This window comes from Aquila chrysaetos, chromosome 1 (assembly GCF_900496995.4).
Source record: "Aquila chrysaetos chrysaetos chromosome 1, bAquChr1.4, whole genome shotgun sequence".
NCBI classification, from domain to species: Eukaryota; Metazoa; Chordata; class Aves; order Accipitriformes; family Accipitridae; genus Aquila; species Aquila chrysaetos.
The window spans coordinates 18,781,936-18,799,341 of NC_044004.1; the positions used below are offsets into that span (position 1 = coordinate 18,781,936).

Here is a 17,406-nt window from a genome sequence, read left to right on the forward strand (position 1 = left end):
AAAGTTTATAATAAAAAATTATTTGCATAATACATGTCTCAGTGTAAAGCTGAGTAATTTTATTTATGATAAAGTGGGAAATCCATCTTTTAGATAAAGTTGCAGAATAGCTCATATTTGTCCATTAGTTGTAGATCTAATGTCTTCATTAAATCACATTTTCAAAGAGCTGCATGGATCGCATTATATTCTCATCCTGTAAAAAACACAACAAAAAAACCAAAAATCATACACCATTACAAATGTAGCTGGCCAATATCTATAGTGAAACTGGGTAGAACTAACTGTATTTTAGTTAATGACAACATTGTTTTTCAGCTTGTTTGGAGAAATTGTTAGCAGAAAAAGGCTGTTAATGGATCTATGCTGAAATAGGTTTTTGTATATATTAATTAAATCAAAACTATTCTGTCAAGAATACAGTAGCATGTTAAGAAAATTAAATCTGCAATATTTTGGAGGTTATAAGTTTATATCCAGTACAACAAAATACATATAGACAATAAATACTCAAGGAATAGTTATTGTATCTGAAGTGTGAATCCGTACGTGAAATTGCTAGTCCTGTGTATCATACACAGGAGCTTTTTTGCAATTCTAGGGCATCCTTTGGCATAACTAGGGGTGACTCAAAACAGATTTAAGTGTGCATCTTTGCATGAACCGAAGAGTCTGTCAGTTCTGCAAATATCACTGCAACACTCTGACTCTTCCGCTCAGATTTTCTGTGTGTTCACACTGAAAAATGTTGACTGCTTTCCAGTGCTACTTCTGCTTTCTAATTCCTTTGCATTAGGTAGGTAACAAAGCCTTCAACTTCCAAGTTCTGCCTAATGTTTACTGATGCATCACTCTGTATTCCAGTTTTTATCAGTAAACAACTCTCAGCCCAGCAGTCAGGAAAAAATAATTTTTTTTGTAAAATTTACCTTTCAGTGTATTGAAGAAAGAGTTTACTTGTAGTGGCCTATATTTGGTGGCACTTCTGGATCAAAAGTTGCTTGCACAATACAATATATATACAATATAAGAGTATATTACATGCTCATTGAGCATTTGCTGGTCTCCACTGTAATGATCCTCTTTTTTAATCTGAATGCACATCCTTTAGTACTTTCTTGAGGGATAATCTAGCCATCTTTAATTCTAGTGAATAAAATGACTGCATTTGAGAGAATATTTTAGGAAGTTTCATGAAAGAGGTGCATAAAAACACCACTTCTTAGACAGGTTATCTCAGTATTCTCCACTACTGATGGGTATGTAGGCCTTCTGTACATTAATGTTCCAATAACACATGTTCAGTATCAATTTCCAGTTAAATTACTCACTGTTCAGACTACTGGGTGATTTGCTTTGTAGAAAATGACAAGTCTGAGTAACTTTCTTAATTTATGTTACAAAACACACACAGTGGGGTTTTTCATCTCTGATTCCGTATGTCATCTCAAGTGATGTTGCTGTAAAAAGTGATCTGCGCACTATTTTATGCTGATAAACTAACTTATGAAAGCAGTGATATTTAATTTCAAAAAAATGTTTAGATTAATGTTTAAAAGTTTGTTTAGGAAATTTACTATATTAAATTACTGGAAATTAAAATAAACTAGCTTTTTACCACTGCATTGTTTTGAAACATCAATATACTATTGAAGATCACAGATTAATGTAAGGTTAAAGTTTGGTTTAACTGGAATCATTTGTCATTTAATTATTTACAAATGTTTTTGTATATACATTGGCAACTAAGCTCAGCAAATGTGCAAAGCAAACAACATGCTCTTAATTTAGAAAGTGTTTTGACACTTGCTATGAATTTTATAATAAATATATCATCACTAATGAAACTAGTAGTTTTCTGAAATCAGCTGCATATTTCTGAAGTTTGCTGTTTCTATACAGAAGACTTCCAATGCCTCTCCTTTAGTCAGTCAAATGGGAAGAGTCTTCACAGAAAATATAGGCTTGTCATAATATTTGGAACATGGTGACTTTTAGTAGCTTTTTTTTTTTTCTTCCATCTTCAAAAAAAAGAAAGAAAAAAGCAGCTGCTTGCCTTAGAATTCTTTGGCAAGGGTGTCTTTCTCATTTGCCTCTTTTTTTCAGTACATTTTTCTAAACAATTTTTCGAGATAGATTTGGTTAATGATTCCTTACTCAAGACAGTAGGAGGTGTTAGTGCTATATGAAGCACAGTCTATATGAAGCACAAAACACGGATGAACAACCTTTGCCAGATCTGACCTAACTTCAAGCCCACTTTGACCTTTTTCTTACTGAAGTTTGAGATGGCTCCTTTGTTGTTTTCAGGCTAGCCCAGACCATCAGCACTGTGTATGGTCTGGGTTACTCCTCCAGAAAATATCTATCCATCCCAGAAGCCTTTTTATCATTATGAGAAGGACCTTTAGGGCCTTCACCCTGACATTCACCTATGCACCATGCATGCCTTAGTCCTTTGCCTCTGTTGGTGGTAGCACCTCTTCATGGTGCTGCTGTAGATAGGAAGCAATGCCCAAGTCAGACCATTTTCCACCAGCACCAAGCAGTGCAAGGAGGCAGGTGAGGAACTGGTTAGCACCTAGCCCTCGAGTTAGCCACACTACTGTTTCCCAAGACCTATCTCTGCTATTTGGTAACTTCTACGAAGCAGGACAGACAGCAGTCGCTTTCTGGGACTCAGTCCGGCATACCTAGGGCAGGATAGTCATGTGGGAGCAGGGAGAATCCTGAGTCTGGATGACAGACTGGCATTTCAGCACATGGGTATGTGGGGTAGGGAGGGCAGGGAAATCAGGTCATACACATTCCCTCTCCCAGACAGAGGGAGGATGAGGGGAAACACCTTTGCTGTCCTCACTTAAACGTGGGCAAAGATAGGTCCTTGTACCCAGTGACCAGAGAAGATCACACTCAAAGCCTGGATGCTCTGTAGTTCCCTGCATAACTGCTTAACACTTTGTGAACGGACAGGCCATTCTTTGCATTGGGACCATGAATTAAGAGTCTTGAACTTGCTGTCTACCTCAGGCTGTACAGTGCTACTGCATTGATAGGTGTGCCAAACCAGTAATCATCACAGAGAGGCGATTTTTAAAAAGGCCCACGTGTATATAATGAGTGTTTAAAAACACAGCAGAGGTTCTTGATGCTACAAAAAAATCTCAGGAACCCATCCCAGGAACCTGAAGTGGAGTCTCTATATTCAAGTATGCTCTGCTGTGTTCCTTCTTACTCTTAAAGTAAGCATGCCACGCTTTCCTTACTTACAAAACACCAGTGAAAGGTGTTTCTAAGACCCACTAATTTGGCTTCCAACTCAAAACAGAGGAATGACAGTTCTCAGAGGCTGGCAACTCTTGCCCGAGATCCTATTCAAATAAAAGGCTCCTGCAGCCTTTCCCTGGCAGAACAGGCTTCCAGTCCATTTTAAGATTCAGACTGGATGGGATCCGAGCTTTAGAGTTTGGTTGAGGGTTTCTTGTTGTGCTTGTCTCCTGGCACTGTTCTGACTCTAGTCCCACTGCTTGAGCTAGAACTGGCAAGCACATCCTCTGTATGCCTTTAGCATATTTTCACATGCACGAGATGCAGCTCTGGCTGCCATATTCATCAATGGGCATTCCCATTCCAAAGTCTGAGGTACAGTCATGCGTTAGGTAAACTGGCAGGGAAGGTTTTGAGCAGATGTGCTCTTAACATCAGTCTTCGTGCCAAAGGAGGAAGCCACCATAGCTGTCAAAGCCTAGGGAGCAGCAGGTGTGCTGTGCCCCTGTCCTGAACGTCCTGGTTTTGGTAAGCAAAAGGTAATAGTAGAACTAGCAGTGGTCTAGAGAGAGGGCCAAGTGTGATTAAAGGTCTGGACTGGTTTCCCTAGGAGGAAAAATTGAATAAATGAGTACTTTACAGCTTGGAAAAGAGATACTGAATGAAAGGCAATGACGATAACCACCGTTTTTCCATAACACCAGAACATATGGAAAACATAAAAATATTGCATGGCAGGTCTAAAACACAGGCAGATTTACTACAAGAGGGATCACAAGATCATTTAATTTTGCTTTTGGCATTGTTAAATGCTCATGAAAGATGACACACCTCGCTCCTGGAGTGGTGTGACTTGCTGCATGCTGAGGAAAGAGGAGCCTGAATGTTACCTTTTTAGATCAGTCTTGTACCTATTATGATATCAAAAAAAAGATTTTCCTAGAGCTTCCTAAAGGAAGCAGCCACTACTGTCCTTTGTGAAAAATGTAATCCTGAACAGGCTGAAGCCACGTTAACCCCTGAATCAATTTCTTGAAGGACTTGGATTGGATCCTTAACCCAAATCTCATTTGGGAAACCAACTCTTGATATAAACATGCATTACACACTTTGCAGCTTAGAGGAATAGAACAGGTCTTGGTAGGTAGAGAGACAAAAATTTAGGCAGCGAGATACCTTCTGTATCAAAAAACATTGCCACCTTTGAAGTTAAAAGCAAGTGAAGGTAAGTGGCATGATGAGAACAGTGTGTCTGTCATATAGCAGTTTAGAGAGCATCTCTCACATGTATTCTGAATATTCAGAAGAGGTAAATAAGAAATCTCCTAACAACAGATGTGAGAAACTGTGAATCACATTGGAAAAGGAGAGCAGGCAATTCCTTACTGAAGGCACTAATTTTCTTCATAAATGAATCACTCAGCCCATCACTATAATTGCTGTCATATCCAGATTAATCTGTCATTTAACTTCCAGAACTCTGCAGACCTCAGCTGGGAAATTAATCTCATGTCTGTTTCTGATGATCACTCAGCTTTAGCAGAGCAAATGCCTTTCATTTGCACTGAACAAGACTGATAAGCTAGAACCACGGTCAAAGCCATAGAGCGCTGCTGACAGATAAGACACTACCCAGTACCCATTGCTAAGGATATACAGAACAGGCAGTTAGAAGAGCTGTTGTCTGCCTTTCATCCCCCAAAATCAGCAGATTAAAATCAAAGAGAGAATCACTTACAAGGTAACTGTACTCATGAAAGCAACCCCAAGGAAAAACTACAGAGGCATATAAAAATAGACCAATTCTAGAGCATCTTTGCTATTTCCTGTTCAGCTTTCCCTGTTCCAAATGGTTAAAAATCTATCACTCACTAACTGCATTTATCTTGCTAGTCTTGTTCTCTCCTGTCTCTTGTCTACTGCTCTCTTCTTGGTATAGGAGATAAACAATACACACAGGCTATGTTGCAGGTCTGTGTCAGCTTCATCTGAATCAGAGACAGCCTGGACAAGGTATCAGTAGAACACCACTATGACTCCTTATGTTTCTCACTGTAACAAATAGCATTGGGTTTATTTGCCACATCAGTATGCATAATGTAATCAAGCCTATCTTAGCACTAGGTCTAATGTGACACTTTACAGTACATAACAACCTCTTACCACACCAAAGTCTTGTCATCATTATTTTGTACTCTATCATGTTTCTTTTTCTTGCATCTCTCAAGTGACAAATTAACAGTAGTTCCTTAAATTTCTGAAAATGCAACTTATCTTTCCTCATATCGTCTCCTGGTCCAAAAGCAAGCCAGTTGCTGAAGGGCAGAGGAGTGAAAATGGGCTGTAATTCCTGTTGCAGAAGTTTATTCTCATTCCTGGCTCTAGAGGCAACAAGCTGCTTTCAGCAGTTGAAGGAAATTAACAGCCACCTGGGTAGTGTAAACACTTGCAACTGATTATCACAATCAGTTCTCATTCCCTTGCCTTGAGAAAACTTGCCTGCTGTTAACTCCTGCCATCCAACACTTTGCAAGCTCCTTGCACTCTCCCTTTTTAAGGCCTCCAGCAGGTCATGATTCGTTGTTCGAGAAACACTCTGATAGGTGATATATTTTCAAGCAATATTATTATTATTGCTGTGACTATATGCCAATCGTAACAGGAATGTGTTCCCTAGCATGGGCAGAAAATAGAAATAAGTACGTAGCTGAATGTGAGGAAACTTTTTGCTATCAAGTACAAACAAAACACTGTTGAAGAGAGAAGGGATGTGGTCACAGTTGTCTAATAAGCGATGACAGCTTGTATATAACATCTCTTCTACGGATTCAGGTCACAAAATTATTTACATTGTTTAGTGTTTTTGTGTAATGGTGTACATGCATACTCTACCTTGGGAAAATACTGTCTCTGGTATTCGGATTACCATCACTATCACTCCAGAAGCCTGTGTAGCACTATGATAGCATTGGCCAACAGATTCAGGTTCCGTATTTATCACTGGGTACTTACTTTCTGGCAGCTCTCGATGAATTCATCAATGGTAACTACTCCATCTTTGTTTTTGTCCATTTTCTGTTCAGAAAGAATAAGAATATATGTTTATCCTCCTGAAATCCAGTGTAAAACAAGTCCTTTTTATTATTCATTTCAATTATATGTCAGCCTAGGAACAACCAGGCCAAAATGCTGTAAAGGTGTAGGAAGTGAATACGCTTAAGGAGCTTATTGTTGAAAAAGCACGGTGTAATGAGTAGATCTGAGAAACTTGGGATGGAACCACAGAAAAGAAAAAGGATTACAAAATTGGTAGGATATGCAAAACTGTTACAGCAATGAAAATCTTTCCATACCTGCTAACAGAGCAGTCTTTTTGGCTCCTATGTTACCAGACCCACCTGGAAAAATGTTTCCACATGTTGTCTAGGCGCATCCTCCTTGAGAACAGGATAGGTGCATTTTCCCATCATATCATATATTGCTTTCATGATATCAAGCATTTCCTGAGGAGGAAAAAATATGTCTGTGTAATGTAAGGTGTGTTGTAGACACTGCTTGAACGCAGAACACAGAAATTATTTTTAGGATTTACATTTTAGAATAAAATTCTGAGATCGTGGCTGTTATTTTATGACTGAACAGCTTCAAGAAAGAACTACTATGGTCCTAGAAATTCTAGCATGTTAGTTCAGCTTTCACAGATAAACTTTTTAAATAGATGCAGATGTATGGTTTTATTTTAAATAATTTAGAATATGTGCAAGTTCATGGATTGTGGGAAGAATCTCCTGAGGTCTTGTGAATAAAACTAAACAGGAAAAGAAGTTGTGTAACAGCAAGTGAATAGTCAAAGCACATCAGCTTCTTACAACTAAGTTTTCCATAGAGAAAATAGAAACACCCATGCACACAACTGCAGATAGGCAGAGTCCTTTTATATCAAAAGCTTTTAATTTTGTTAATAGAGTGACTTGTGAAAACTAAGAATTATAAAAACAAGTCATCTGCCAGTATGCTGAGAAATTATTCTGTAGATCACTCTTTTATAATAATCATGAAATGTTTTTTCTAAAGGCATAAAATTATAAGTGTAATATATATATATATATTTTTACATAAAGACCCGGTTTTGAAAAAAACTGTAATTTAAGTATGTGTTTGAATCCTTGCAGAATAAAAGATGTAGGAATCTTTTTATATAAATTCTGTTTCAAGTAAAAATTTTTAGAAGTAGATTCCTAAAATAAGTAACAATTTTGGCCCATGTACTTAACTCTTTTTTGTCCAGATATCCTACCAAACTACTTTTTATTTTAGTGGCTGTATGTGCAAATACATAGGCATAAGTTGAAGCCAAACATTTCTGTACCTGAAGAATTCTGACCTTTTACAATTTCTGTGAAGATTTTATCTTTCTAACTTTTATATATGCCTTTAAAATGAGAAAATTATTTTTAGCATATCTAGTTTCATAATATATGTTTATTTGTTAATATGTCTAATTTGACAATGAAGCCATTCTTCTTTGAAAGCAGGACTCACTTATACAACTTTTAGTTTCAGTGATTAGTGTAAAAAGTAAACCTTACCTCTTTAGTTATATATCCATCCTTATTTATATCATACAAATTGAAAGCCCAGTTCAGTTTCTCCTGTACTGTCCCTCGGAGTAAAATTGAGAGACCCATAACAAAATCCTAAATAGACAAAAGGTCTTGGTCATTTTGGAATTGAGCAGTTTTCCACAAACACTCAGAAATCCAGAATAATGCATTTGTCAGAAGCACAGAAGTCCGGAAAGATGTGTTGTTTCTATTTTTTTTGCTTCACAGTAAGTGTTAAGGATTGCTTTTTTTTAAAAAATAAGTAACAATCTAGGCACTGTTGCCAGACTTATAATTAATAAGTAAATTAAGTAATTTTCTATAAAATAAGCCATAATTTTCTGTTAGTGGATTTATCCTCTGAAATGCCTCACATAAGCAGTTCCTGTTGAGCTTAATACCACAGAAAAACAATCCCCATGGTTTAATGGTCCAAAAAAAAAGCTTAAGTGGGAGTTAGATTAATCTAAGCACAGGAGACCAATTTTGGAAGAACTATCTACTAAGGAACATTAAATTCTTGTTAAATCTATACCTTGTTGGAAGTGGAATATATGGTTCCCAGACCTCTTAGAACAATCTGCTGCAGTCAACATTTGAAACTTTGTGTATGCTCCAGTACACCTCAATACTTAAACCCCTTATTGGAAATATGATAGGGAATAATATTGTATGTCCATGTACCATCTTAATGCTTTTGTGACCCACCAATGTTCTATTGCTGTAGAGCTATTCCACAGAAATAAATCAGAAGACTTTTGAGATTATTTATATGTAGTATTTGGTTATAGAATTTTGTTTCATAATTAATACTCTTTTGACAGCAGAATCCCCATTTACATTTAGTGATCATCTTCCAGATTGAAGAAGATATCAACTGGGATGTGTCATCACCTGTCTTCTGTATTTCTTAGCATGATAACTTTGTTTAAACAATGGCTTTTTTTCCTAACCGTCTCCTCTACTTTTTTCTATTTGATATGCTTGTAAACCCATAAATCTGTGAAATTGTCTCCATAATAGGTTGAGCAGAATATGTCAAGAGCTTATATTTAAATGTGCATTTCTATGTCATTGGCAAAGACATACAGGACGTCTTAGAGTACCATTAAAGCAGAGACAATAAAAGCTGAAAAATTTCTTATCAGCACCAGCAAAGTTTATGCATTTCCTTAGAACAGGAACAGTGGAAAAGACTGCACTGCGGTTAGACATAAATCACAAAGGTCTGATGTACCACACAGTCTGTATTGGGTCTGGCTGAGATGGAGTTAATAGTCCCCATAGCAGCCCTCATAGAACTGTGCTCTGCATTAGTAGCTAGAGAGGTGTTGATAACACACCAGTGTTTTGGCTACTGCTGAGCAGCGCTGGCACAGCATCAAGGCTGTCTCCCCAACATTTTTGCCCCCCTCCCTCAATGGCAGGCTGGGGCAGGGCAAGATCTTGGGAGGGGACATAACCAGGACAGCTGACCTAAACTAACCAAACAGATATTCCATACCATATGACGTCAGCCCAGATATAAAAGCTAAGTAAAGGGAGGCGGAAGGGAAGGCATTTTTTGTCTTCCCGAGCAACCACCACGCGTACTGAAGCCCTGCTTCCCAGGAAGTGGCCAGACATCGCCTGCTGATGGGAAGTAGAGAATAATATCATTTGTTTTTCTTTGCTTTCGCGCGCGACCTTTGCTTTCATTTTATTAAACTGTCCTTATCTTGACCCATGAGCCTTTTGTTATATTTTCTCCCCCCTGTCCAGCTAAGAAGGGGGAGTGATAGAGCGGCTTTGGTGGGCACCTGGCACCCAGCCAGGGTCAACCCACCACAGTCCTTTTTGGCGCCCAACGTGGGGCAAGACAACGGCAGTTTTGCATTAAGCGTGCCTTAGCTAGTTATTAAGTGGCAAGCTCCTGTGCAGGTCACGGAGCTTGTTGGCTGCTTGCTTATCTCTATCTTGCTGAGTTTGGGAACATGGTAATGCAAATAATGGCTGTGTGCTTTGCCTTGGCACTGATGGTTTTTTTGTGCTGCGGGAGCTATCTTGTGGGGAGAATGAAGGAACTTGGGAACATGCTAATACAAATAATATCTATGTGCTTTGTCCTGGCACTGATGGCTTTGCTGTATTGTGGAAGCTATCTTGTGGAGGAGATGAGGGAACACATCTCCCTCTCCCTACCAGGCATTGATGTGAATGGTTTTATTATGCAGGCTCCTGAGGTCCTTGTTCACCCTTATGTGAGTTGTTCAATACTAATAATTAATACTGGTGGTGTATTATGGGTATTGTGGAATCTGGTCTCATCCTGGTATAAGAGAAGACAAGTTTCGGGTGAGGCAATACTGAAATGTGCCCTCAAGCGACCGGTCCCTGGGTGGCAGGGTATATGGAAGGATTTGGGCAGATTCCTAGGACGGTTATCACCTCCCATAATCTGGGACTTTACACCTGAACAGGCAAGTAACCCTGGCAAACTGGCGCGCCACCTGATAGAAGGGTGCCTTGCCTATCCCAATGAAAACCAGCAGCTTCTCGCACTGTACTGGGGCTTGGCCTATGCCTACCGAGCCATAGTTCAACACTCTCAGAGGACCATGGTTGAGGCAGGGACCCAGACTGCATCTGAGGACACCATGCTTGAGATAGGGACCCAAACAACAACAACCACCACAGTAATTGCCCCAGTAGTGAAAAGGAAACAATGGATAAGGAGATCAACAGGTCCATACCATCGATTAGTAAGGGAAGAAAAAGAAGAGGAAAGCCTTAATTTAGAACCTGGTCCTTCAATAAAGAAATTGGAGGAAGGAGTGAAGGAACTTAAACAGGAAGCGTAAACTACCCGGTCCCTGACATCCTCAGAACTTCGGTACTTGCGGAAAGACTACAGCCGCCAGCCAGGTGAGCGGATCCCTGCTTGGCTGCTCCGATGCTGGGATAATGGGGCCGACAGTCAGCTACTGGAAGGCAAGGAAGCCCAACAGCTGGGATCCCTCGCTAGAAACCAGGGAATTGAAAGAGGAATTGGAAAAGAAGGAGCAATTTGCAGTCTCTGGAGCCGGCTCCTCTCAAGTGTGAGGGCAAGATATCCATTCAAGGAAGATCTTGTGAATTCCTCAGAAAAGTGGACTACTGCAGATGAAGGCATCCAGTACCTGAGAGAGTTAGCAGTGGTGGAAGTCATCTACAGTGATCTAGATGATGAGGAAGTCTCAAAAGATCCAGAGGATGTCCTGTGCACACGGGCCATGTGGAGAAAGGTGATTCAAGGTGCCCCAGCATCGTATTCTAACAGCTTGGCAGCAATGTATTGCCCAGATATGGAAACACCAACTGTGGAGAAAGTGTCATCTTGGCTCCAAAACTTTGAAGAAAATCTCTGTGTCTCCTCATCCCTACAGGACAGTGCCTTGGCTGTTAGGGATGCTCCAAGAAATCAGTCCTCTCCTGCTCCGGTCAGAGGGAAAGGGAGCCCAGGGCGTATGCCACGTGGTATGCTCTGGTTCTTCCTGCGTGACCAAGGGGAGGACATGAGGAAGTGGGATGGTGAACCCACCTTTAAGTTGGAAGCCCGCGTACGTGAACTGAGAGGGAAGACAGCTGTTAAGAAGGGGTCACCCAAGAAGAAGGCTGTCAGTGTTGTTGCTGTAGAGGCCCAAGAAAGCAATCAGCGATCCTCCAGGCATAAAAGAACTGAAACCACCTCCCTTGATTCTGGTGAGGGGACTTCTGGTCTGGCACCGCAAGGGTCAGACAGTGAATACTCTGATGAGGAACAGCAATAGAGGGTCCCTGCCTTCGGCCAGGAGGAGGAAAGGGATGACCGGATATACTGGACTGTGTGGATTCGATGGCCTGGCACATCAGACCCACAGAAGTATAAGGCTTTGGTAGACACTGGTGCACAGTGTACGCTGGTGCCATCAGGGTACAGGGGCACAGAACCCATCTGGATCTCTGGAGTGACAGGGGGATGCCAAGAATTGACTGTATTGGAGGCTGAAGTGAGCTTGACAGGGGACAAGTGGGAAAAGCACCCCATTGTGACCGGCCCAGAGGCCCCTTGTATCCTTGGCATAGACTACCTCAAGAGAGGGTACTTCAAGGACCCAAAGGGGTACCGATGGGCTTTTGGTGTAGCCACTGTAAACACAGAGAAGATCAAACAGCTATCTACCCTGCCTGGCCTCTCGGAAGATCCCTTCATTGTGGGATTGCTGCGAGTTGAAGAACAGCAGGTGCCAATCGCTACCAGGACGGTGCACCGCCGGCAATATCGGACAAACCGAGACTCCCTGGCTCCCATCCATGAGCTGATTCATCAACTAGAGAGCCAAGGAGTCATCAGCAAGACTCATTCACCTTTTAATAGTCCTATATGGCCAGTGCAAAAGTCTGATGGAGGGTGGAGGTTAACAGTAGATTATCGCGGCCTGAATGAAGTGACACCGCCACTGAGTGCTGCTGTACCAGACATGTTAGAGCTCCAATATGAACTGGCATCAAAGGCAGCCACGTGGTATGCTACAATTGATATTGCCAATGCATTTTTCTCCATTCCTTTGGCAGCAGAGTGCAGGCCACAGTTTGCTTTCACGTGGAGAGGTGTCCAATACACCTGGAATCGACTGCCCCAGGGGTGGAAGCACAGCCCTACCATTTGTCACGGACTAATCCAAACGGCACTGGAACAAGGCGATGCCCCTGAACATTTACAATACATAGATGACATCATCGTGTGGGGCAACGAGGCAGAAGAAGTGTTTGAGAAGGGAAAAAGAATAATTCAGATTCTTCTGAAAGCTGGTTTCGCCATAAAGAAAAGCAAGGTCAAGGGACCTGCACAGGAGATTCAGTTCTTGGGAATAAAATGGCAGGATGGACGCCGTCATGTCCCTATGGATGTGGTCAACAAGATAGCAACTATGTCTCCACCAGCTAACAAGAAGGAAACACAAGCTTTCCTAGGCCTTGTGGGGTTCTGGAGAATGCATATTCCAGGTTATAGTCAGCTTGTGAGCCCTCTCTATCAAGTAACGCGGAAAAAGAACTATTTTGAATGGGGCCCTGAACAACAACAAGCCTTTGAGCATATCAGACAGGAAATAGCTCGTGCAGTAGCTCTTGGGCCTGTCCGGACAGGACCAGATGTACAAAATGTACTCTACACTGCAGCTGGGGAGCATGGTCTCAACTGGAGCCTCTGGCAGAAAACTCCAGGAGAAACCCGAGGTCGACCATTAGGGTTTTGGAGCCGGGGGTACCGAGGATCAGAAGCCCACTACACCCCGACTGAAAAAGAAATACTAGCAGCATACGAGGGGGTTCGAGCCGCTTCCGAAGTTGTTGGTACAGAAGCATATCTCCTCTTGGCACCACGATTGCCTGTGCTACACTGGATGTTCAAAGGAAACATCCCCTCTGCACATCATGCAACCAGCGCTACATGGAGTAAGTGGATAGCATTGATTACGCAACGGGCTCGACTGGGAAAATCTAACCGCCCAGGAATTCTGGAAGAGATCATGGACTGGCCAGAAGGCAGAGATTTTGGAGCAATGCCTGAGGAGGTACCTCGTGCCCAAGAGGCACCACCATATAATGAGTTATCAGAAAACGAAAGGCGTTATGCTTTGTTTACTGATGGATCCTGTCGTGTGGTAGGGAACCATCGAAAGTGGAAAGCTGCTGTGTGGAGTCCCACACGACAAGTCGTTGAGGCCACTGAAGGAGAAGGCGAGTCAAGTCAGTTTGCAGAAGTGAAAGCCATCCAACTAGCCCTAGACATTGCTGAACGAGAAAAGTGGCCAGTACTCTACCTCTATACCGACTCTTGGATGGTGGCTAATGCCCTATGGGGGTGGCTACAGCAATGGAAGAAGACCAATTGGCAATGCAGGGGTAAACCCATCTGGGCAGCAGCATTGTGGCAGGACATTGCTGCCCGTGTAGAACACATGACTTTAAAGGTACGTCATGTAGATGCTCACATGCCCAAAAGCCGTGCCACTGAAGAACATCGAAATAATGAACAGGTAGACAAGGCTGCCAAAATAGAAGTAGCTCAGGTGGACCTGGACTGGGAGCGTAAGGGTGAGCTATTTGTAGCTCGATGGGCCCATGAGACATCGGGACATCTAGGGAGAGATGCAACATATAGGTGGGCTCGTGATCGAGGGGTGGACCTGACCATGGAAGCCATCACACAGGTCACTCATGAATGTGAAACATGTGCTGCAATCAAACGAGCCACCAGAGTAAAGTCTCCCTGGAACAGAGGGCGCTGGCTGGGTTTTCGATATGGCGAGGCCTGGCAAATTGACTACATTGGACCACTGCCACGAACACGCCAAGGCAAGCGCTACATACTCACGATGGTGGAAGCAACTACTGGTTGGCTAGAAACGTACCCTGTAAACCATGCCACTGCCCGAAACACCATCTTAGACCTCGAAAGGCAAATTTTATGGCGACATGGTACCCCAGAAAGAATTGAATCAGACAATGGGACTCATTTCCGAAATAACCTCATAAGCTCCTGGGCAAAGAAACATGGCATTGAGTGGGTGTACCACATACCCTATCACCCGCAAGCATCTGGAAAAATTGAGAGATATAATGGACTGTTGAAGACTATGTTGAGAGCGCTAGGCAATGGGACATGGAAGCATTGGGATACAAATTTAGCAGAAGCCACTTGGCTAGTTAACACCAGAGGATCTGCTAACCATCCTGGTCCTGCCCAAACAAAACCCCTACATACTGTGGGAGGAGATAACGTCCCTGTAGTGCACATGGGGAAGTGGCTGGGGAAGGCAGTGTGGATTTCTCCTCCCATGGGAAAAGGCAAACCCATTCGTGGGATTGTCTTTGCTCATGGACCTGGGTGTACTTGGTGGGTAATGCGGAAGGATGGGGAGACCCAATGTGTGCCTCAAGGACATTTAACCTTGAGGGAAAAATAATCTGTGATGTGAGTTGTATGTTATAGGAAGTAATGTAGCAGGAATGACCTGAACTGCAAAGGAGTGAACTTCGCAAGGAACCAGACAAGTGCATCGGTGACCCAAACCAAGCCGGTGTTGGTGCCCAACGATCGAACATACTGCTTCTCCTGCCCTGACCACTCATCTTGATGGATGGGGCCCAAGTCATAACCTGTGTGTGAACATCTGGAGGAGTGGAAGATCTATCTCTTAAAGGACAGGGGATAGTAATTAATAAGAATGTATAAATCTGTATGTTGGGTATAAAAGTGGTTTAAGTATGTAGTTACAGTTGTAAGTGTTGGTAAGAAGGGATTTCAGTAATGAGAATTAAATACAATGGCATGGTTAGAAGACATCTGTATTAAATTATGTGGGACCTGAGCATGACGCAAATGGTATGGAATAAGGGGTGGAGATTGTATTGGGTCTGGCTGAGATGGAGTTAATAGTCCCCATAGCAGCCCTCATAGAACTGTGCTCTCCATTAGTAGCTAGAGAGGTGTTGATAACACACCAGTGTTTTGGCTACTGCTGAGCAGCACTGGCACAGCATCAAGGCTGTCTCCCCAACATTTTTGCCCCCTCCCTCAATGGCAGGCTGGGGCGGGGCAAGATCTCGGGAGGGGACATAACCAGGACAGCTGACCTAAACTAACCAAACAGATATTCCATACCATATGACATCAGCTCAGATATAAAAGCTAAGTAAAGGGAGGCGGAAGGGAAGGCATTTTTTGTCTTCCCGAGCAACCACCACGCGTACTGAAGCCCTGCTTCCCAGGAAGTGGCCAGACATTGCCTGCTGACGGGAAGTAGAGAATAATATCATTTGTTTTTCTTTGCTTTCGCGCGCGACCTTTGCTTTCATTTTATTAAACTGTCCTTATCTTGACCCACGAGCCTTTTGTTATATTTTCTCCCCCCTGTCCAGCTAAGAAGGGGGAGTGATAGAGCGGCTTTGGTGGGCACCTGGCACCCAGCCAGGGTCAACCCACCACACAGTCAAATAAGGATGCCCGATACAGTGAAGCATACACAGATATCATGGCCTCAGATGGTCTAGTAGGCACAGACAGCTCTTTTGACAGCTTCAGTCTTTTTAACTATTGAAGTGGTATGCTCTGCGTTTTCTTAGTCTGTCCTAAGTTTATGTCTTATTGGTATATGTGCCCTTTGGTGTAAATGGATCCATGAATCTTGAAAGAGTTTTGCTCAACTTGTCTTGTCTACATCTCAGTGACTAATTGAGGGGTCACAGGGTTAAATCTCCAAACAGCTCTTTAACAATGTACTATTAAGTATTAAAATGTTCAAGAAATTCAGAACAGATTTGATCACATTACAGCATTAGTAATTAACCTTTTTAATTCACTACCACGTCTTCAAATCTTTTCGACACTGTTTTACATTCTTGATGCAGCTTTTCCTGAAGTCCCTTGCAAAGGTCTCCAATAACCTTATTTTCTTGGAGCATTATATTTCAGAACTCTGAATTTATTTTTAATTTGGCACCAGCAACAGTTTTGCATTTATTCTATCTAAACCATATGTATTTTTCTTTTCCTGATTATTTCTCTTTCTTCCTTTCTGTGATGCACCACCTGTATCTTAGCTGGCTTCCTGGCATCATTTGTATCCCCATTTGCAAAGCTGCCCTTCTACCATGGGTTTTAAAAGCCATGCATAAGAAAAATTGACTTTATGCTGTTTTGCATGGGACTGAATGTCCTTATAAAAGCTGAGACAACTCAAAAACCTTTCAGGTGTATGCTCTAAACTTTGCAAGAGTGGATTATGTCCTTCCATATTGCATCCACATGTTTGGGAATCATACATAGTTCAGTTCAGGTGCATTGCCTTTGTCTGAGTGTTGTGCAGGAGTCCATCTCAGGAACAATAGAAAGGACTTTTAAGAGGAAGTTGTGATGAGCTGAAGAAGGACCAGTTAGGATGGGGTATCTTTTCTACATACTTAGTTTCATGCAACTGAAGAATACAGCAATAAAATCCTACAGAAATATAAAATGTGATTCAATGGACATAGGCTAAAACCACAGGGTATTTTGGGCTAGATCCTCAAAGAGAAAAATGCTCTGTATGGTGGAAGGCAATGTGTGTGTCAGAAGCAGGATAGCTATGCTAGCTGTTAAGCTAATAATCCAGTGCAGAATGCCATAGTAAAGCAACAGCACTGAGGGTAGCAGCTAAGCTCAGGGAGCATCTGTCTGTATGCTTGGTACCAACAACTCAGTGACAACACATGAATCAGGCACACCATTTAGCAAGGAGCATGAACCCAAGTCCCCATGATAGTATTAGAGTACCCAGATGTGTTTTTAGTCCTGGTTTAGACACCTGATTTCCGGGGAGAGAGGAATTCTACTTTTAGAGCCTATTTGTTTTTGAAGATTCACAGTACTGCTTGGACACTTACATCCCCACTGGCCACTGAGAGGGACGGTCCTGCTCAGCTGAGCACCTAATGAGGAGAGGTGCATCTGACTTAGGGTCACAAAGGAGCCTAACACTCCAGAGGAGATCTG

The 17,406-nt window shown here is 42.1% G+C and overlaps 1 protein-coding gene across 14 annotated transcripts in view; it reads right to left on the reverse strand.

Annotated features, from left to right (window-relative positions):
• Nucleotides 1-38: 38 nt before the first annotated feature.
• Nucleotides 39-17,406, reverse strand: part of KCNIP4 (potassium voltage-gated channel interacting protein 4) — a 472,256-nt gene continuing 454,888 nt past the window's right edge. For all 14 annotated transcript variants that reach the window (XM_030011722.2, XM_030011680.2, XM_030011689.2 and 11 more), the window contains 4 exons: nt 7,857-7,964; nt 6,666-6,770; nt 6,280-6,342; nt 39-196 (listed from right to left, as the gene is read on the reverse strand). In XM_030011722.2, coding sequence (XP_029867582.1) covers nt 149-196; nt 6,280-6,342; nt 6,666-6,770; nt 7,857-7,964 — 324 coding nt within the window. In that variant the 3' untranslated portion in view covers nt 39-148. The remainder of the gene's footprint in view (nt 197-6,279; nt 6,343-6,665; nt 6,771-7,856; nt 7,965-17,406) is intronic.